The sequence below is a fragment of the Chaetodon auriga genome, chromosome 11 (genome assembly GCF_051107435.1).
Source record: "Chaetodon auriga isolate fChaAug3 chromosome 11, fChaAug3.hap1, whole genome shotgun sequence".
NCBI classification, from domain to species: Eukaryota; Metazoa; Chordata; class Actinopteri; order Chaetodontiformes; family Chaetodontidae; genus Chaetodon; species Chaetodon auriga.
In genome coordinates this window covers 26,818,690-26,841,052 of record NC_135084.1, presented here as the reverse complement: position 1 = coordinate 26,841,052, position 22,363 = coordinate 26,818,690, and the positions used below count along the sequence as shown (strand labels likewise).

The 22,363-nt window shown below is 43.4% G+C and overlaps 1 protein-coding gene across 3 annotated transcripts in view; it reads right to left on the bottom strand.

Annotated features, from left to right (window-relative positions):
- The window catches only part of nrg3a (neuregulin 3a), a 312,192-nt gene that overhangs the window by 42,977 nt on the left and 246,852 nt on the right, over positions 1–22,363 (bottom strand). For all 3 annotated transcript variants that reach the window (XM_076743950.1, XM_076743952.1, XM_076743951.1), the window contains one exon: positions 21,221–21,294. In XM_076743950.1, the coding sequence (XP_076600065.1) occupies positions 21,221–21,294 (74 nt within the window). The remainder of the gene's footprint in view (positions 1–21,220; positions 21,295–22,363) is intronic.

Genomic DNA, 22,363 nt, shown 5'->3' with positions numbered 1-22,363 from the left:
CAGGGTTCACTGTCTCGCACTGTTCGATTCCATTCCTGCACAGGTAGCCTGAAACGCCTATCCAAGGCACACCAAAAGGAACCTGGAAGCTGTTCTTGAACTGACCAACCAGCAGTCAGAATCACTGTCAGTGCTGCTGCCATCGAGTAATTTGAACACACTGAAGAAGTATTTTTTGCAAGTAGATGCTTCACAATGGGAGAACAGCATGAAGCCAACAATGCCACAAAAATGCACATTTTCAAATGACATGGCTGGACTTTCTCCAAAAAGGGCAGTTTACTGTATTTATCTGCATAAATATCTATCTGTTTAATATTCTTTATATTTTGGCCAGTTAGCCACTGAAGTAGAGTTTCATCATCCCTACGAAGCACCAGCCATCGGCACAGTCGCTCTTTACTTCCTTTGAACGTGGACCCTCGCTGGCTATTGTAGGCTATGGTCTAGACGTGGAAGATCCTAACTGGTGGAGTGAGGTGTCAATCAAAAGGTCAGAGTGCAGCGGCCATCCTGAGTTTCCAAAGCAAAGTGCAAAATGCAGAACAGGAGGTTGGAGAGACATAGTAAGCCAATGAAGCTTCAGTGCCAGAACAGGGAGACACCATCCACACCTTCAGAGAGCGCAGCAGTCTTAAAACACTTGTGGCTAAATTTGACATTTCATAAAACGAGGCTGGTTTAATATTTACAAGACAGAGCAGAAAAATACATGACATGGGTTTTTATTTGTACAACTCTCTTCATTTCCACTCAGCTCTGATCCTCATTGCTGTCTCTCTGTCCCTCTGTCCTCTGGTCTTCCTCTTGCTCTCTTGCTGTCTCTTAATTCTTCAGTGCGTAAATCTCACTCATCACATCGCGATTAACTACAGTTCAAGCAAACGGCACCTTCACAGACCTCTCAACCCGGACATGAGCCCAAACGATCGTCTACGGAAGCCTCTCAGAGCCAACAGAGTCGACGAAAACCAACGTAAACCAGAGAAAAGAAGCCGATGTGCAATAATCTATGAGCACAATTCATTTAATCATGCTGAAATTCTCACATTGCCACAAGCTTCGTTTCATACAGCAAAATTCAAAAAGCCTGATGGGAGTAAAAAAAATAAATCTTAATTTTACACCATCCCTTCATTACAACCTTACCACCCACATCCCTGCATTATGGCCATTCACTCTCTGAGAGCCAGGTGGGTGTTCAGGCTATTAGACGTCAGCAAACGCACACACACAATAACACTGCTCTCACTTTTTGTGCTTAGCTAAAGAAAATTCAGTCTTCACCTCCATCTGACAGTAACCTCCCTCACATTATTTCCTGCGCGCCGCACAGCATTAAAGCAAAGTGACACAAAGTGAGACAGAGAGGTCCAACCCGAGCACACTGCTTTTACCTGACTTTGCTTTTGTTTGGAGTTAAAGGGTTCGAATCATTCTGGCTCTCAAATTACTTGACTGAACCTTTTGTTGCTGCACAAGGACAAATTTTACATTAGTGATGTTTTCTGGAGCCTTGACTTTAAATAGGCCTGAAGTGTTTTCATGAATAAGACTGTTTATGAAAGCTGGAAGGAAAGTTGTGTCCAAGCTGAAGTGCAGAACACGCTGTCAGTGTCAGATGATGGCGGTTAATCCCACGGTTTAACATTTGGATGGAGATGGGATTCAGCATCATTTAGACTTGCAGTAATTGGTCCAATCTGTTCAGGCTGCTGCTGACAAACTGTGGAGCTCAACAGGCAGAAAAATAAAGAAATAAATAGTCAATGACAACTTCTGAGTCACTGTGGGAACGCCTACAGGGAGCTGTCAATCATCATCAGGGTTGCATCTCTGAGAACACATCTTCCTCTGTGGCCCTCAGGCTAAAACCCACACATACACACACACACGCACGCACGCACACACACACACACACACACACACACACACACACACACACACACACACATTAGTGAAGGCTTTCTATTCACCTCTTTCATTCCGTAACACCTTGGACCTCTTTATATTTCTATCTTTTCCTGTTACACTCCATCACTCTGCGCTGTGCAGCGTGCTCCTGGAGTTGATGTTATTTATCTTTTTGATGAATCCACTTTTCCTGAATGTGCCTCTACTTCTACTTCAGCTTGTGCTTTTCCATAATTTCTTCCCAGAATGGCCTTGAAGCATATTCATAAAACAGGTATGAGCCTGTTTGTGTTCGGCTTAAAGGAGCAGCAGCCCCAATTATAACAGCTCAAGAGGAAAAGCCGGACGGGTGGTTGTTTCAGCGTTACATGAGGCCAGCTTGGGCCTCTATTCAAAAAGCATAACGTTATGTGGATGCATAAGAATGTGGATTCACAACAGAAAACCATAGTTTATACGATTGTGATGACAAAGTGATGATATTTTGCACGAGTAATGAAAGACGGAGCAAAAAGGAGCTTGAGGTCTTTTAACTGAGCTCTGACTCAGACACCAGCATCTACACTCACTCTCCTCTGCTCCAGACTTTATTCAAGCTGCAGTAAGCGGCTGCTGGCAAACAATGAGTGACGAAGACCGAGCAGCTGCAGAGCTGAGATCACATTCTCTGTGGTGTCGAGTTCAGATTAATTATTAAAACAAAGCCTAACCTGGAGCTGACCTCTCCTTGCACCCTCTTCATTGCTGAGCAGGTCTTCAGGTTTGTCGTAACACAACTTTAGAAACTCAAACGTCGTGACCACGCCTCTGAGCTGCACGTGTTCCCTATCAAAACCATTTGTGGCCAAGTTCCAAATTCGCCCTTGTTTCAGCAGCTTCCAGGTAATGAAAATGACCTGTCAGAGATTAATTTCATTTTCATATGATATTTTATGCCCATTAGCCTCCATGTCAGTTGCAGCTCCCTAATTACTCCAATTAATTCATCACTATTACACAAATAGTCACAAAATCTTTGCATCAGAGAGAACTCAAATGAACTCTTTTCCCTTATTAAACAGTGAAAACAGAATTTATAGGTGAATGATTTTGGTTTGAATGAAATGACATATCACAATAAGCAAACATACCTGGTCATGATTTGTAAATGTGAGGACTTGATGGGCATCATAAAGTGTGGCCCTCCAGTCATTAGATGGAAGTTTACGTTCTAAAAGCACCTGCAGTACTGATTAGATGACAAGTGCAGAAATGTACAGGAGAAACTGAGCCAGCCAGCCTTTAGATGAAGCAGAGGAAGGTCAGCCAGTGAATCACTGATGCCTCTGGGACTTTTGGAAACCAGGAGGATGGAGAGAGACAGAGAGGAGGGTGGCTCGCCAACAGGCTTTGCAAGGATGAATGAGTAAGAGAGGAGAGGAAGGGGAGAGTAAACTGTTCCCAAAAGCAATGAAATAAAAAAGAAAAGGAGGCAGGAGTGAGGATGAGAGAGAGGGAGAGGCAGGACATGTCAGAGGAGAGTTTGGGTAGTTCTGCTAAGTGATAAGAGGAGTTTTAGTAAGCAGCGCCTGAAGGGCATGAAGGACTGACAGAGACAGAAGAAAGAGGAGGAGAGAGAGGAAAGAGAGCCGGATGGAGACAGACAGAGGGCGACCTGTGATTCAGCAGGCCAGGGCACATGTCATGTACTTCAGTCACATACAGATCCAGTCTGTCGTTCCCTCTTTCTCTCCGTCCATCCTTTCGCTCTCTGTTTCACTACCCACAGTTGATTCAAGATGGCAGATAAGTAACCAATTCAACCACTCGTCGACATTTTAAGGTGAGCCGATGCATCCGACATGAGCGGCGCCTCATACGAGGCAGAGGAAGTTTAAAGAGTTGAGACCACTCGTTTTAGAAGTTTCCATTTCAGAAAGTGATTTAACATCAGTCTCAGTGCTGCCAGGTCCCAGACCTTCACACTGTTCCCCCTTCTCTGATTTTTCACTGATTTAAGACTCACACGATGACCTAACCAAGCCGATTTAAGAAGAGTAGGTGGAATCAAAGAGTGTAGATGAGATCGATGCAGCTTCACAGCTTGTTTAAGTTGATTTAAAGGTGCAATCTGTAAGAACTGGTCACCTGTCTCATACTCCAAACAAATGCGGGACAGAACATCACCGCTGCTGTTGACTGTAGCTAGTTAGCTCAGATAGCCATGCTATTAGCTAACCCTGCCTGGACTGGAGCTCGGAGCACTCGGGGAGTGTTGGTGTTTACACCGCGAGCAGAGGAGCTCTGGACCGCAGTGAGGAGGAGATTTACAGGGCCAGGGCAGGAGGCCCAGAGGAAAACGATAGCGGAGGAGCAGCGCCAGAATGGGTACCAGAACTGAAGCTGGCAACCAGGAAACAGAACCAGGCTCAGCAGCCTCCCAGCAAACACGTCCAGACCAGGGCCAAACACAGCCTCCAAGACCTACGGACGAATGCAGTGCCGACCAGGACTCTGACTCAGGGACAACAAAGGCACAGCGTGGACGTAGGAGGGGAGCAAGAGGGAGGTCAGGTATCAGTCAGAGCCCAGACACCCACCTCCAGAAGCCTGAGCTATACTATCCGACTGTCGCCTCTTGAGGTACAAAGTGGTATTACAAGACAGGGTGGGCTGGGGCTAACTGATTAGCATGCTAAATGTAATAGCTTTTCTCCAATCGACATGGCAACAGTGCTCCTAATCAGATTGCAGTTCAGCCTGACTGGATGATTTTATGCTACTGTATGTTTCTGAATGAAAATACTACTAATACTGTGCCAGTCGTCACTGCTGATAAGGGAGAGGCAAATTCAGTCATTACAACTGAAACAAAACTGATCCATATATGAAGAGCTGACTGAAGGCTGACCCTGATCCTAACACAGGTCACGAGCTTCAGGTCACCAGAGACCCGTTTTCCAACACAACAGCTCATTTGTTTGCTTGAGAGCTTCATGTCCACTTTCATCTGACCCCATACTGTCTGTGAAGACATGAAAGTGACTTTTACTGCTGGAGCCTGGATCAACTGCTTCAACTTCTCTCCATCATGCTATCACACAGCAAATTCACCAGAGTCAAATTTCCAGTGTTAGGCCAGTTTAGAGTAAACTGTTGAGGTTTTGGTGCTGGTTCTAGGAGAATGAACTCTGCACTGGTGTGAAAACATAGTATTATGGGTGTGACATTACAGAGTTAACGTTATTCCGCACCTATCAGTGTTGTTTTCAACATCAGCATTTGGGCAGGTATGCTTGGGGAGGAATTGGACGGCCGCCATTTTCTTTCACTCGCATGAAGCATGAGAAGGGGAGACTCTTTTTGAAAAAAGTTGTAAGCTCTGTAAGTCGAGCAAAATTTACTTTTAAATGGTTTGCTCCAGACAACGTTTCGAATGACAGGGTCAGGTTGTCCGCATTGTGGGTGCTGTCGGTTAACTAATTAGGGCCACGGGGCAAGCCACGAGCACTATTGTTATCCTGCGTGTTTTTTTCTTATTATTCCTCTTCCGTGTCAAATTTCGATTTGCTACTCCTCCTACAGTTTTGGGAGCACCCACGCAAATGATATATCAAAACGTGCGTCTCGATCGGGATCGCTATGCTATTATTTTTCTTGAATTTATCTATCTATCTATCTTTATCTATAAATTTCCCATAAGAAATGAATGGGAGGAGGTCGAAAACCGAAAAAAATATTTCAGACACAAGTCTTGTCTATTGGTGTATTAAGCCACGTTTTGATAGCTCATGTAGTTTTTGAGTAATCCCTCATCAATGACCATGAGCGTTTTTGGAGAAATTCTCAGATTTCAATGGGTGTGTATTGCGTGGACTGTTAGAGGCTAGAGTGGGTGACATCATCGCTAGAGTGGGAGAGAGCCGATGAAAACGTCTAGATTTTTGCTCTTTCCACGCTCCTACCGGCCACAGTTAACACTCTACAGGCTTGATTTTTTCCACAGTTGTAGACAAACTTGTCCTCTCTCTCACAATGTGCTTGAAAAATCTGTGAGACTTACAGAATTTGAATTAGCAGCCTCTAAGCGCGGCCACGTCTGTCTCTGCTCCCCTTTGACTCCAATACAAAGATTTTCTGAGAGAAGCAGAAAGGAGCCCTGTTTTCAACTCACGACTGTGTCCACAATATTTGCTGTAGAAACACAAAACTACACCAAATGGTTCAGGAAGTCCTCAAGGCGCTCACGGTGTGTGTGTTTTTCTGATAGGAGCTACCGTTTGGTCAGCAGAAGCCCGAACGTGAGACCAGTGCAGAGGCAGAAAATGGCTCTTTTTCTCTCTCTGAGTGCGTGTGTGCCTGAGTGCTGAGAGCGGGCGTGTGTGTGCGTGCGCAGCTGTGTCTCATAGAGCATGATTGGGAGGGGCTCTCAAGTTGCCATGGCAACCTCTGAGGCTCAGTACCTCTGTGAGCACTTCTCTCTCAGGCTCCCATACACACAAACAGACATATGGGCATATAATCAGGGTTCTAAATTAACACCCGCCAAATTCATATTGGCGGGTGTAAATAAAAACTTACTAGCCAATTTGGCCGGTAATGCATTAGGCAATCATGTCAGTCAGAGCCGCTCTACACTTCTCGGTCATTTGTCCCCCTGACAGTCCGTCCTACATTTCCCATGAACACTGTCGTAATGCTACGTGAAGACGTACAAGACGCCCATTGGCTGTGCGCAGGCACACTACAGTCTGTAGTGCAACCGGCGCGAGAAACCACGGAAACGCAAACACAAAGAAGAAGAAGAAGAATGAACGGCGGCGTATGAACTGTAAAAAAGGAGACTGAGCTAGCTAAAAGTAAAAAGTAAAGTTAAACTAAATGCGTGGTTGGGACAGACGTCTGGGGGCGAGAAGAGGAAGGAGGCAGGGGATGAGAATGTCGATAAAGCGTGCGAAACGAAGAAAAGAAAGTTTAACGCTAAATGGCTGACAGGTCGTGAATGGCTTGTGTTTGATCACGAAAATGCCGTCATGTTTTGTAAGGACTGCCGCCTGTACATGAAAGAAAAAAACAAGACGAATACTTTTGTGGTGGGGACTAATACTTTTAAAGTGGAGGCAGTAAAGGACCATGAGAGTGCCCGAAGTCATCAGGAGAGCCGAAGGAGTCTGCAATACTGACTGCTGCACTATTTGTGTTTTCTAGTTGTACATACATAATTCAATTTATTACCAATGCAATTTTTTGCAAGTGTTTAAGTCATGGCTGTTACTTATATATATTTCTTATTAAAGAACGAAAGCAGAAACACTTTAAGTTGAAAGGAAAAATACATTTTATTAGGAATGTAATGATACTAAATACTTACTGGAAAAATGTCTTCTATAAAATAATTAATCTGACAGCATTTTTTGTTTGTATAAATTAAATGTTTGCACTTTCTGTGTATATTTTGTTTCATGTGTTGTACTTTCTGTGCATTTTTCATGCCAACAATGTAAATAAAATGATCAAATGTATTCAGTGGCACTCATAATCTCTTATTTTCACCGGGAAAAAATTTGGCTAGTGGAAATTCTGATTGGCTGGTAACTTTAGAAGGTCACCAGCCACATTGGCTGGTGATCAAAAAAGTTAATTTAGAACCCTGCATATAATGTAATGTATGTGTACGCGGTCGGGCAGTCGACCCCGTGGCCCTTTCAAAATTTACAGTTACTACCTTAATATCACTGCATAAATTGGAATTGTGTTGGTGAAGTAACGGTAATTTATACCGGCTTGCTGCTTTTAATACCGCAGTGAAGCTAGTTTTAAGTTGGATATTGGACAGACATTTGCTCCTTCGCTCCAACATTTCAGGTGCACCCATATTGCAGGCTTTACAGTGAACACAGGGAGCAGAGCAGACGGCTACAGCGTGTGCCGTCCTGTGGTTACAGTTATTGAGCTAAAATGCTGATTTTTACCAATTAAAAATAATTTTAAAAAATTTGGAGATTGCCTTACCTTATCAGTAGTATAGTAAACACTAGTTAAATTTATATTTAACACCACAAAATGTTACTTGAATACTGGTGCAGTGTTGAATAGTTAACTCTGTTGGTGTCACTAATTAGTGAACTTTGAACACTAATCTAGTGTTCTTGTCATCTATTGTGGTGTTAATATTTTACACTTTAAGAGTTTGTTTGGTAACACTGTCATAGTGTTAATAATTTGAACACTTTTGAAAGTGTTAATTTAACACTTAACCAGTGGTTCCCATATAAACCTTGGGTCAGTGTTAATTTCAACTCTGAGGGTGATAAAATTTGTGTTTTCAGATTTGCAGTGCATAAGGAAATGTACATATTTACATGTGTGGTCATCCTTCGTCTCAACCTTGAACTTCTTCTCAGGGCTGTTTAGTTGAGCCTTTTATGCTGACAGTCAAATCACTCTTTTCATGGACCAACAAATCCAGTGTGAAGATGGTGTGAGGAAAGGGGGCAGAGAAAGGTAACGTGGGGATAGCTGGAGTTATTTTTATCCCAGCAGCTATAAAGGACCAGTGTTCCTCTTAGTGTGGTGCAGTTTAATATGGCCACACAACCCGAGCAGTGATCCTTGATCAGCTCTCTTGTTCTTGAAGGTTTAATGACTACAGGGCCTGGAGTAGAGCCACATCTAGGTGGAGCAAAGGCAAAGCGGCGTATCTTAATGCACCCAGACACTTGTCTTCATTCGGGCTGAGCTGAGGGGGTGGAAAGATGCATGGTGCGATGAGTTCAGTCTTATGAAGGCAAAGAAAGAGAGGAGACAGAGAAACAGACAGGATGGATGAGTGGATTTAGAAAAGAGAGGGCTGTGAAGTAGAACAGGTCAGTTCAGACGAGCAGTCCGCGGGTGAACATCAACTCTAATGACCTTTCTGGGTCATCTTATCACTATATACTATTTTTAATGGCTGCTGAAGGCCACTGAGTTTTGTTGAAGGGACAAGAAAGTGAAGCAAAGAGCTTCAGCAGATCAATACATGTAACAACAGGGTATATTTAATTATATATATATATATTAGGGGTGGGACTTTAACGCGCTAATTACGATTAATTAATTATAAAAAAAAAAGTGTCAAAAAAATTAACGCATTTAATCGCAGTTTGCGCTCCAGACAACACGGAACGTTTGTAAGTGCATGAGTTCCTGGTCCACCGATCACACTGATGCACAAGACGCGTCAGAGCTACGGTCGTTTCTCAATAGCAAGTACGCCAAGTTCGGACTTAAGAACTTGGCAGTTTGGACTTAGCAAGTTGGACCTGGGAGTACAGTCTCTCCAGGACGGGAGGACGCAGGACGGTCATTCTGCAATAGGGACGGCAGCGTACTTGATGACGTCACCATCGCAGCTCGTCTGCCAGTTATCTCCGAAAACTTTGGAGCAAATTTTAAACTACGCGCTATCGTGATGAATCGACCACAGATTTTAAGTTTGAACATCCACTTTCTCACATAAAATAATCTTAAAACCACATTCCGTACTACTAAAACAGTAGTATTTCGAGACTTGTAACTTTACAGTTGTGAGTCCTCTCCTCCGCTATCGTTGCTACGAAATGCATTCTGGGATACGTGGCTGCCCCAAGTCCAAGATAAGAGCGTGGTTTTGTGCAAATTGTGCAAAAAAGAATTTGCCTACCACCGAAGCACATCAAGCCTGCGGTACCACCTGAATGCAAAGCATGTTGCAGTGAGCACAGAAACCTCCGGAGCTGTTAGTGCGAGCAGTCCTGGTCCGAGTACGAGCAAGCGGCGCCGGCAACCCACACTGGAGTGTTTCGGACTCATTCTGTCACATTGACTGATATAAATATAACTCTATGCGTTACATTAACGCTCAACTTGGACTTCTTTCTGAAAAACAGTACTGTGTTTCTAACAATAACAGGCTTGTGTATATATATTTAAATTGTTATATTTTTATGCTCTTATTTTAATAGATGTGTCATATTTTAGTAGATGTGTCATGCACCAATTTCACCAGAAAAAATTCCTCGTATGTGTAAAAGCGTACTTGGCAATAAAGCTTTTTCTGATTCTGATTCTGATTCTGGAGCAAATGAAGCAAAATGTGGCTTCTTGTGGCAAATATTGTTATACCATTAAAAACTGCGATTAGTTGAGATTAATTAATCACAAAGCCTCTAATTAATTAGATTAATTTTTTTAATCGAGTCCCACCCCTAATATATATATAGTATATATATTTTATATTATTTTGAGGTTTAATGTTCCTTTATTCTCGCTTTACAATCACAAACAGAGACTGGCCTTCTCAGCCTTCTCAGGTCAATATGGACACTTTGTGTGATACAATGTGAAGTGCATTTTGTAATAATTCAAGCTATGGATGAATCATTATATGATTCAACAGGCAGTGAGAAGCAGTAAAAGATAAGTCTGATGGAGAGAGAGAGTCCTGTCTATGGTACTTACTGAGGCTCCCATCACTTGCATTGTTCTCTCATTGACGGCAATGACACTACCCTCAGTTGTCAACTGTTAAAGCTTTAGAAAAGGAGCATTAAAAAGCCATTTGGACGGAGCAATTTTAAGTCATTTTGCTTCACTATCTCTCTCATCCAGCTGCTCCATCACAGAGGTCTGCTGGACATTAGCACGTTTTCCACCTGCGTTCATGGCAAGTTGTCATAATCGTTTAACTCACTGGGGCTGGTACTAGGAGGGCTGTCATTAGACCAGACAGTCGCTTAAATCGCTGAAGTCGAGCGCTTACACACACACACACACACACACACACAACACTGAATCAAAAGTCAATACACACAGTCATGTCTAAGAAATGCCAATAGCATCTGGGGTTAACCTCTGCTTTCCACGTCTTGATGCCCATCTGTGCAGCAGGAATCAGAATCAGAATTGACTTATTGTCATGTATGTGTGCACATACAAGGAATTTGACTCCAGATTTAACACTACGCTCAACGTATTTGAATAGGAAAAGACAGACAGCTGAACAAAGACAAAGAAGACAAAAAGCAGCATTTGTGAAGCTGCAGCATGTTTCTCTTAATTGTGATGTTTTGGGCTTTTGCAGCATGTTTTCCCTTATCAGCTACTGTACCAACACGCAAGGAAAAGACCCAAGTGAGGGAAATGTTGATGCAATTAAGGGAATTGGCATGGAGAGAGACACGGGGGAGCTCCTGAGCTAGCAGAGGCATGTCCCCTCACAGCCCAGCCCCAAACTCACCAACCAGCCTCTGCTTGTTGCGGGGACAGGCTAACAGGCTGTGTTTCATTGTTTAATGATGAATAAACAGAGGGGCAAAATGTACAAAGGACACAAGCTTTAAGCAGCAGAAGAAGAGAAAAGTCATACAAACAAGAAGAATGGAACGAGCGATAGAGAGAGAGAGGAGAAGCGAGCAATGTACCACTGTGAGACAAGGGAGAATCGCCTCGCCTTGTCTCCCACCCTCGCCCAGTTATTAATGACCTGTGACTGGAGGGTGGGTGCAAGCAGCGGTCATACCAGCCTGCACTGCTCTGGGATAATCTGCATCCCGCTGCCATATTCCTCACTAAGCACCAGCTGACAACACCCATACTTCACTATAAATTGGGCCTTTCAGATCCATTAGGGTCTTTACGAGGACACAACCGAGAGTCCTGATCGGACGCTTGATGGGAAACAGGACGATGAATAAGAGAAAACAATCCCACGCTATGTGGAATAAATGACGAAGTTATTGTTTTTAATATTCAATCCGATACGTTTGCTATTCTCTTGTGTAAATATTTTCAGAGAGCCAAGTCACATCGGAATGCACGCCGGGTGAATTGCTGCAATCAATATGAATTTCCCTTCTTTTCTCTCCCTGATCTCTGACTGCTTGCTATCCCTGTCCATAGCAATAGGCAGGCGGAAGGTAAATTGGCCTCAGCAATCAGTATCCATTAAGCTCCACTGCAACAGTCAATTCTGCGTTTGCCACACAGTTCACCTGCAGAGGGAGGAATATAATTTCAGAGGACAATATAGCTTCATGTGTTTTTGTCCATTTAAAAGAGATGAATGCAGAGTAGCTCGTGTTGTTGGAGGCAGTGGGAAATACGAAGGAGGTAATCAGCTGCCGTTGGCGCTGCTAATGCTGGACAGAAAGCACAATGCATGTGATTAACTTCAATCTATAGACTCAAGCCCAAATCCAAGACTTTCAGGGCTTTAATTCTTTTAGTGGTGTAAAATTCAATTCATTTTGAGTAATGATATGATCAAAGAGAGAAGAGGAAATACTCGGGAATCCACATGTAGCCACACATGTGCACCCAGCAGCACACAGTGTGTATAATCTACGCTTCACCTTCACCAGCTGCAGCTCACAGGAAGAGCAGCCATGATAATTCTGATACGTCTACGATTCTTGTAGGCAGTTTAACAGGCTGTGACTCTATTCTAATGTCGCGTGTCGCTGTGGTGTGCCTGGTGGAGTGCAGGTTGGGATGCAAGCGAGCCAATAGTGGCTCGGCTCGTCAATGAGACGCACCTGCAGATAATTAACCTCTGCCTATACGAGTGTTTCAATAGGAGTGACAGTATCGGTAGCACACTGCCAACGCCCCGCTGTGCACTGCCAACCCTGAAACGCTGGGTGGAAGCGAAACTGCCATGGTCGGCCCTGAAAGAGGAGACTGTAATTAGCCTGCGGACAGGTGAACCATTTCAAAAAACAGCCGACGCTGTTTCTAGCTTTGTCTCTCAGCAGTCACATGCAGCTCAATAACTGCATGCACAAAGTGAACACGCCTTCACTCACAGGTTAAAGTCACAGTGACATGGATGAACACATGTTGGGAACAACAGTTCTACATCACCTGGTCTGCATGCAGAGAAGCCTGTTGGTCATGCAGCAAGCATCAGGTAGTGTGTGAAACTTGGCAAGCTCAGGCTGAGGACAGAACTTTTCTGCTCCCACCATCTACAGAAGCAATATTTTACTGTCCTCAACTGGGGAAGTGGAACCAAAACATGTAGAATGTGATCTGGTACCTGCTGAGTCTCAGCATGGGTGGACATATGTGACACTTGAGGGGCGAAACAAAGACCCATTCCTCTGAAATGTTGACCCATGAACACGCTCGGGTCACTGCAGACCTTGGCAGAGTCACTGGTGTTTACATCTGCGCTTGCAGCCAACAAAGAAGATGCTTTTAAACCCACAAGAACACCTCAGAGACCAGAATAAGATTTTTCAGAGGCAGCAACCTTTCCGGTCTCCACTGCTCCTCATTCTCTCATCTTCACCATTTGCTGTAAGCACCATGTTGTTTTTCATTTCCTTTCTATCCTCTCATGATCATCTGTGCTGCTCTCAGTCTCAGATAAGACTCAGGCTGGAGCTGTGGAGCCTCTGCTGAGGGGCTACAACAGCTCTTCCTGTCCATCCCTCATGTTTGAGTTGTGATATTGTGAACTATTGTCCTTTTACAGAGCACAATTTTTCATGGCAGAAGAAAGTACAGGTGGATGGTTAGGTGTCCCAGCAAGCCATCCCAGTGAGCTAACACAATGTGTGGAACAGGTTTATGCGGTGCAGCCAAAAATCATTAATCATTATCTGCTTTTGACTTCTCTGGCATGGCCAAACTCTTGCAATCTGTGTGTAATGAGTCTGATTTTCTACAGTATAGCAGCATCCTGTGGATTATATTACTAATTGTAATCCAACAAAGCATCTTGCATGCAAACACAACCAAATACACAACATCTAGTGAGGGATGAGATGGTGAATACTATGAATGTGAGAGCCGGATTCTTTTCATCTCATTTCAAAGAGACCTGCTGTCAAAGGGATACTTCTTTTGTTGTTTTTAATGGGTAGTCTAAAGGTGAACGTTGCCATTTCCTTCACCCCGGACGTACGGCAATTAAACTAAAAGTACTGTGTGCCTCTGCAGCTACAGCTTCATACAAAGCAAGCAATATTATTTCTAGTATTATAAAGTGCAAAATCTTGATCCAGGATTCAAAGGGTTGAATGTGCTCCTGGTGATCGTTAGGCATTAAAGAAACTCACATCTTTCACATCTTAAGAGCCAGACGAGCTCAGACCCCTTCTGGCTTTGGTATCGTCAAGCTCGCAGACTTGACAGCTCTTTATCCGTATCCTGGTAGGTTGGATTTGCCTTGCCACAGTAAGTCAGTATAAGAAGGAGGGTTGATACCAGAGCTGACGCCAGAGACGTCAAGCACCTCTGAGCGTTAAGCCAGCTCTTTTCCTCCTCGTCTTTCAGATGGTGTGAATTCAACAAGATGTCTCCCGAGACTCCGCTTCTCGCTTCCCAACACTGTGTGGGAATGTCAGGATGGAGAGGCAACCATGCAGAAACGCAGCTGCAAAAATGTAGAGCACAGAAAGAACGCAAAAATGCACTTAAAGCTATGTGCCAGCAGGATTTGAAGAAACTAAACCAAGGACATTCGGTAGGAGAGCTCTATGGCTGTAACTTATGTCAAATAATAAAAGGTTTCATTTGACCTGCAGTATTTCTTCATCTACAGCTACAGCCTGCTCTGATACATGTGCCGTTCTACATAAAAAAAAAAAAATGATAGGTGTGTTTGAAAGGTATGACAAATGTTTCCTTGCATCAACAAGTCTTAACCTGAAAGTCCGACAAACTAACTTGAAAGGTCCTATGTGCACAATCGTAAAGACAAGAGCTTTAAAAATCTACATGTGGTGGGCACGAAATGGAAAACCAAAGTACAACCAGTGCCATGCATAACACATTCAATGCACATGGCAAAAGATCAGGGCATTAAAACGACACAGCATTTTAATGTCCTCTTTTCAAAGCTTGTCATGGTGATTTGGAGATTGTCCTCATGTCTTGTTTCTATGTTTGTTGAGCTGACCAGTGGAGCCTCTCAGGGAGGAGGAGACGGTCTAGTGATGGACCACGAAAGCTTGTGACTTGCTCTTGAGAACCTGCTTCCCGTTTCTCATTGCCTTCTTTTAAGTGTGACCTTGATCTTTCCATTGACCTTCAACAATTCTTTGGCTCAAGCCAAGTCTTCAGGGAGTCAAGTCTCCAGTCCAGAGTTCTGTTGACTGCCTGAGGTCCTACCCGTCCACCCCCTGTGTGTACAGCATACAGTATATTTAGGTTTGATTTAACATTTTGAGCTTCTGGGTTTTATTGACTGTGTTGCATTTTGCTCATCTAGTTTAAAGTTTGTTCTCAAACACCCACACTGTACATTTGAGCCTGTTTTCTCAGGGCTTGTGAAACGATACAGGCAGATACTATAATATGAGCATATATGTGCCCGATGTTGATTTCCAAATTTTCTAGAGGTCAGAATCAGCTGTAGAGTATTGCCCCTGGAGCTCAAAGGTGTTCACAATATTGCCCAAGGACAGTTAATTCATACCATGTTTATTCACGCCAAGGACCTCCTCTCCTTGTACTCAGCTGAATAATATTGTGTTGTGAGCATCACTGCGAGGCTCCAGCAGCAATGAAAGTATTTTCACAGTTGTGACTAAATAACACGCATCACATGCTCAGTAGAGCATTATGGCAACAATCCAAGGTGACTCGCATTGTCCTTACCTCAACTGCTGGCAAATGATACAAGTGTAAAGCTTAGAGCAATCACACATTTTATGCTCCCTTTATATCTTATGGATTGAAACATGCATACAACGTGAAACCCAGGGCTGCATTCTCAGGAAATTGGACTTGCATGATTACTGTAATGTTATCATCTGTGGTGCACACAAACCTGCCAAGCATGAAATCAGATCTCATAAAGATAGTGTGAATTAAATTTGTCTTCAGATTCAAATCTCCAACTCTCTCTCTGTGTCTACAGGGTATGATATGATGCATGTACTGTTCTGTAGATGAAAATATGCTGATTCTGACTCTGCCTTCCAGCGTCGTAAAACTAGACTCTCTCGGCCTTCGAATCAGGAGGTTTGAATATGTTTTTCAATGTGGTGAAGGCAGTAATTGCAGAAGGGTTATGTAGACGGTGAAAGTAGTAAAAGTTGAGATTGACGTAGGGCAGAAGAGAGAGGGAACGCTGTTCAAAGAGAATACATGTAGAGTGGAGTCGGCATTAGCTCCTGAATGCTGCTTTATCCTGTGAAAGTTCCTCAGAATGGGTAGTGCCAATCAGCAACCTCCCAGTTTGAACAACAAAAGATGTCTTGACAACAAAAGCAGCTTGAACCGGGTTTCTTCTGCAGTGAAAAGATTTGACACACTGCATGTAAGGCTGACAACAAAAAGCCTTGGATGCTCTTTGACAGATTGAGGGGAAACCTAAACAAATCTTCCCATCAAGCCAGTTTGGTGACGAACTCTGTATTGAAGCTTGTCAGCATCCTGGAAACTAAATGCATGTCAGTGAGTCGTCACACACTGGAGTTTTTTCTATGAACCAGAAGGTTTTGTCATTCGTCTGATGAAAACCTTGATGTAAAGTCTAAACGTGTGTTGATAACCTCAGAATACCGTTGGTACACTAACTATCTTCCACCTGTCTTTGTCTTAAAATATTCAACTGTGAAATACTGTGACAGTGAAGGAAGGATGCAGATAATTTGAGATTTTAGTGTTGGTACAGCTGGTTAGAGCAGCCTGGACCAATAAAATCAATAACATCTCCCTGAATCAACTCATGATTAGACTACATTAGTCTGAGGTAAATCAATTTGATGAGATTGTTATAAGAATTTTACTCCACACTATCTGACAGTGTCATACACATCACACACATTCTAAACACATTTCCTGGACATTTGGTATCTTTGGAAATTTTGGGATCTCTGTTTTATATGATTGTTGACAGAATATCTTTGGGTCGTGGGCTGAAATCAGAAAGCTTTTGCTCTCAGAACCTGTGATAAACCACTGTGACTATTTTTCAGCATCCAGCTGCCTAAATGATTAATCAATGAATTAATTAGCTGCTGCTGTATTATATTGTACGTTTTTTCCATCCCTCATCTTGAATTTGGCTGTTAAATGCTTTACATGCTTCACCCTGTCTGGGATTATCCATGCCTTGCATTTCATTATTGAGCTGCAGCCTTTCATTCACTGCTGTGACGCAGCTGTTAATGCCAGTTTTTTAAATGCGTGTTCTGGATTGTTGGAGGTCGGGGGTCCAGAGCTCCTGGTTGTGTTCACAGCAGAAACGCTTCTCTCTGGCTCTGTCTTGCCTCGTATCTCACTCTCATTCTGTTTGTACAGCCATTGGAGTCATGACTCTTCTTTCATCCTCTGAGACCCTGAGACAGTGTGATAGCCCAACCCTGAAGATGTGTCCACTTTCATCCAGCATCTCTCCTCCTCGCTCGCGCCCTTCCTTCCCTTCCTTCGAGACCGCGGCGTGCCAGAGGTCCTTGGCAGCGTTTGTCTGCCCTGCTGGTGAACCTTTTTAGCTGGCACAATTCAAGCCTCGGTCCATCTGAGGCCCGTGCCACTTAGTGTTAGGAGATGAGTTGGACAGAGAACTGTAGGCTGGGGAGAAGGGATGAGGTCGGACGCTTGGACAAGATGCGTGTTGAGGAAAGGATGGCACGGAGGAGGTTAGCAAGAGACAGATGGGGGCAAGAGGGGGCTGTCAGGAGGGAAATTTGGGAGAGGGAACACGGATGTCAACATCGAGGAAAGCTCAAACACGAGACACAAAGGTAACCTGGGAAATTAGGATTTGATGAGCTGCGAGCAAAGGAGTCAAGGAGTGATGCTGTGACAAGATTATCTGAGGGCTGAGGAAAGAAGAGGCAGGACACAATCTGCCACTCTTCTTTTCCAATTTTGCACTTACCAACTTTTTGAAGCAGGAAGTAGTTGAAAAAAATGAGAAAAGGAAAGAAAGAAAAAGGTGTTGTTACTGAAAAGTAAATCCATCGGCTTTATGACACTGTGTTTTGTAGCAGAGAACAGGAAATAGGGTCTTGTTTCTCATAAAGAAGGTAGTCGAGAGAGGGATCGAAGCCGGTGAGAAGAATGACCTAAGAGTAGGCTGATCAATTCCTCCTATCAGAAAATGAATTGAGAATAGAGATTTGGCAAAGAGTTGGAGAAAGTGGCAAAGAAAAGATGAATGAGATGAGAACTGAAGGAGGGGAAGTGTTGTGAGCTAAAGCTGATACGAGCAGAGAGCACAGGGGACGTGAGCCGAGGACGACTTCCTTTCCTTCCTCTCCTTTTCCTCAGTAATGCTTTGCTAACTCCCAGACAATTTATATGGAAATTCACTCAGAAAGTCGTTGATTAAAAGATTAATAATCAGTAACTCACTTAGGCGAGAAAACCAATTTGAGGTCATGGTTAAGATTCGGTTTTTGGTTTGTTAGAAAACAACTTGGTTTCCTGTTGCTGGAGCTCGACTGTCCTCACCCCCGGTGTTACACTGCCGAGCCTCCGAGGAGCTCCAAGCACCTCCGAGAGCTTGTTTTTAGAGAACTCAGAGAAAGACAGCGCATGCAGCTATTTTATAGCATTTCCAAGTCAGGCTGGGTTTTGGGAAAATGGGCCCCTGGGCACAGAAAAAAGCCCCGTCCTGCCGGGCAGCGAGACACCGCTCTCATGGTCAGAGCTGTGGGACACACTGTCGTTTTACATCTTTTTCAGGGCGACAAAAGCTCTGCGTCTGTGATTTCTTAATGTGATGATGAGCTCTGCTTTGATGATCAAGTCAAAAAGGTTGTTCGGTCGCATTTCCACTTGTTCGAGCTAATCTCTAAAATTAGTTTATTTTGATCAATTGCTGATCTTCAGAAAGTTGCAGCTGCTTCTGTCTTTTACTGCTGTGCACTTTACAGAGGTGCCATCCAGGGTCCCTCCATCGCTGCTGCTCGCCTCATTACTGGAACAGAAAGGCCGGATCACACCACCCGCTGCCTGCAGCCCCACGCTGGCTCCCTGTTAGATATCGAATTGATTTTAAAATTTTATCGCTAACTTTTAAGGACTCAAATGTTTCTGCGCCTAAATACGTTTCAGATTCACTGAGCTGGTATGTGTCCTCTCTGTGGATGGAGCCCCGCTGGCTGCTCCCATGGCTCAGTTTGTGACTAAGGGGGATCAGGCTTTGCTATTCGAGCTTGTCTTCCTGCTGAAGCAGACACACTGAGTCTTGGTTCTGTTTCTTATACATTTTATTTGTGTTGTTTTTATTCCTATGTATTTGATCTTATTTGCTTCATTTCTTTGCCTTTATTTCCCCTGTGCTCATGTCCTTGGCCTTTTCATCATTTTACTGCCTTATCTGGTCTTATTTCTTTTTGTAAAGCACTTTGTATCATTAAGTGCTAGATAAATAAAGTTTATTGTTATTTTTGCATTGTTATTGTTAATTTCCTGCAAAATTTCCTGGAAATAACTGCATTTAGTGATGTTGTTCATAAACAAACACTGATTTCTAAAGAAATTTGCCCGAACTATTACTTTTAATCGATGATGCCTTTATCATTAGAAATGTTGACTGGTGTGCTTATAAATCCCATATCTACATTATCATTATATGATGGTATTCTTAAAAGAGTCACCCACAATATGTCACACACCAGGAAAATGAGTCTATGACATAAAAATCTGATTTATTGTGCTGTCAGATGTGTTTTCATTTAGGCTAAGTAAAGGAAAAGACGTCCCTGCCTCTGACTGAGCTCATCAAGCTTCACACGGACGCTTCGGGGCCGGCTGGCCGTGAGGGTCAAACTTTGATGGGACAACCGTGACACAGAGATAATGTCTGCGGCTTCTTCACAACGATCAACAGATACAATCCAATCAACAACTGCTTCCGTCTGACATTTGACAAATTGCTTAAGCGATGCGGATGGTAACAGCTCGTAGCTACCGATACGCTGAGGTCAGCAGGTTTGCTGTACAAACAAAGCGACGGGTGTCACTTCAGTGAACACCAATGTTGTTCTAACAAGGACAATTACCATAATACTCGCTTGGAATTAAAAACCTCATTACGGAGACTTAATTAATGATCTGGAAAGTAAAGGATATTAACAAAGAGCAAGCGATAACAGTGTTGTTGCATTTGCCACATTCAATCTAGTCTCCTTTGCAATCAAGTAGAACGTTTCATACTCAGAATGATAAATTTCATAATATTACCGTTTTTTTGACATTGGACAGTTATGAGGTAAAAATCCCCAAAGGCACACTGCTGTCCTTTTAGGGAAAATGGTGCTATTACAGCATCCGCCTTGTTAGCACAAAAGTCACAGATAAGCTATTGTACTGCCTCAACGCAAGGGCCCCACTGACAAGGTTGCATACTTTCTGGAATGAGACGAGAGGAACGGGAAATTAAATATGGCATAGATATCGAGCAGTAAGGACAGAAGTTAGGGCAATTTGTGTTCTTCCCTCAGCTGTGTGACATTGAGAGGACCGTGTCTTTGGGAGATAAAGAAATGGGAGAAGTGACAGTCTGAATAGGAGAGGAAGCAGGGAACAGAGGAGAAGATGAAAAGGTAATATAAGGACAAATTCTAAGAAAGAGGAGAATATAAAAGAAGACAGAAAAGCTAAGTAGGCAAGCTCACTGCTCATTACTTTAGTATCAGAGCGTGACTGAAGATTGTTTGAATTGACAGATTTGTTTTTGTTAAGACAGTAAAAGGGATTACCAGAACTAGTTAAGATACACTTTAAACACACTGGATGTGGTCCTGCCTCGCTGTGTGCATCAATGCATGTAACAGCCACTGGTTTTCAGAGTCAGAACCACAGCCCTGCTGGTTTTTTAATTAAGGACTGATGCTCACCTGGGATGCCAGGTGAACGCAATTAGTTTGACTGCACTTACCTGGGTGGTAAGATCAAAAAGCAGCAGGGCTTCTGAGGACCTGCATTAAAACCCACTGATAGAAGATCTGCATATTGTGCACACAGATGCACAATATGCATCATATCAGCATTTCACACAAACAGCAGCTTTGAGTGCTCCTATAACAGTCATCAAGTTACCATTAGATATTCGTCTGCTGGGTAGGACGTTTGCACAGCACAGCTGAGGACTTGGCAGTGAGAACACGTACAGCAAATGTTGGTGTAAGGTCACGAGCATTTGATTTTTCCCAGCGCTTTCTTAATGTGGATCAGCACTCTTTAAGAGTAAACGCTCCTCCAATTGAAGCTCGTCAGAATGACTTGAGAAATATGACCCCTTCGTTTCCCTCATGTTTACTTTTACACATTAAAATTTGATTCGTGCTCTAATGGCAGGTGGGCTGAATACACCAGAGTAGAAAATGTGGAAACTCACTTGGATCGGAGAGGATGGAGTCGGTCTTGGGCAGAAACTGGTCACAGCGGATTCCCTGGTAGCCTTCTCGACACCTGGCGCACAAAAACAGGAATAAATCATCAGTCAAAGAGTCTGGAGCTGCAAATAAAGAGCCTCTGTGCATGTTGAGACAAATGAAGGGGAGGCTCAGTCCTTGTGGAAGTGTCGAACTGCAAGAAAATGCAAAGGAAGGCAAACTGACATGAAGAAGTGAACAGTGCGGCGATCTGTATGGCTGAAACCTGCAGTGGGAAAAGATTTTCTTGAAGAAGACATCTGTCTTTTCAGCAGGACTCACAAATTGAGGCAGCAGCAGAAAAGGAGCATCCAATTCCCATTAAGTGAGACCCTATAACCTTTCTCTGTGTGAAGCTAAATGAGTTTCGGGTTCCTTGCTTGGTCAAAGGAAATCTTCCCAGAACACGCCAAACGATGAATCAAAACGTGAAACTTTCTCCTCAAAAAGAGCTGCGTGCAGGTGGAGCTGAGCGTGATAATTAATCTGCGGTGAAAAGAGTTTTTCCCTTTTTGTTCTTAACCCATTACAAGCCACACAGAGGCAAGAATCCCATGAAGAGAGCTCGATTAATTGAGGATATATCCCACCGTTTCTGGACAGACGTCGAACGTTCCAGGAATTTTGACCGTTGAGTTTGATTGGCACGTTCATGCGACTGCCTGTCAGGCAATGATCATTAAGCAGCTAATGGGTTCTGAAACATGCTCGAGCTGTTCTTCAGAAAATCTCCCAGGAAAAGGCGACGCATTGAGAAGATGTTTTTAATTAATTTCAGCTCAATACATACAGTCTTATCAACATATATAATTGTAATTACCGTGCACAGAGACAGCACAGAGGCTAAAATGCCAGCGTGAAGAGAAAAGCCTAATTGGCTTTCTCAACTGGTTGGAATATCAGTCTTTGCCTCCGGCCATTTGCACCTTGCTCGCTGCTGTTTGACTCTGCTCCTCTTGAGGAAAATTCAAGTCATACATGCAAATCAAACAGAAACTTCAGGAACAGAGGCAGGTCGTGCCGCCTCTCTGATTTTGACCCTTTCTATTCAATCTATCATTTGGTCACTTTCTCCACTATTCTGTTTCGCTAAGTCTCCATTTTGT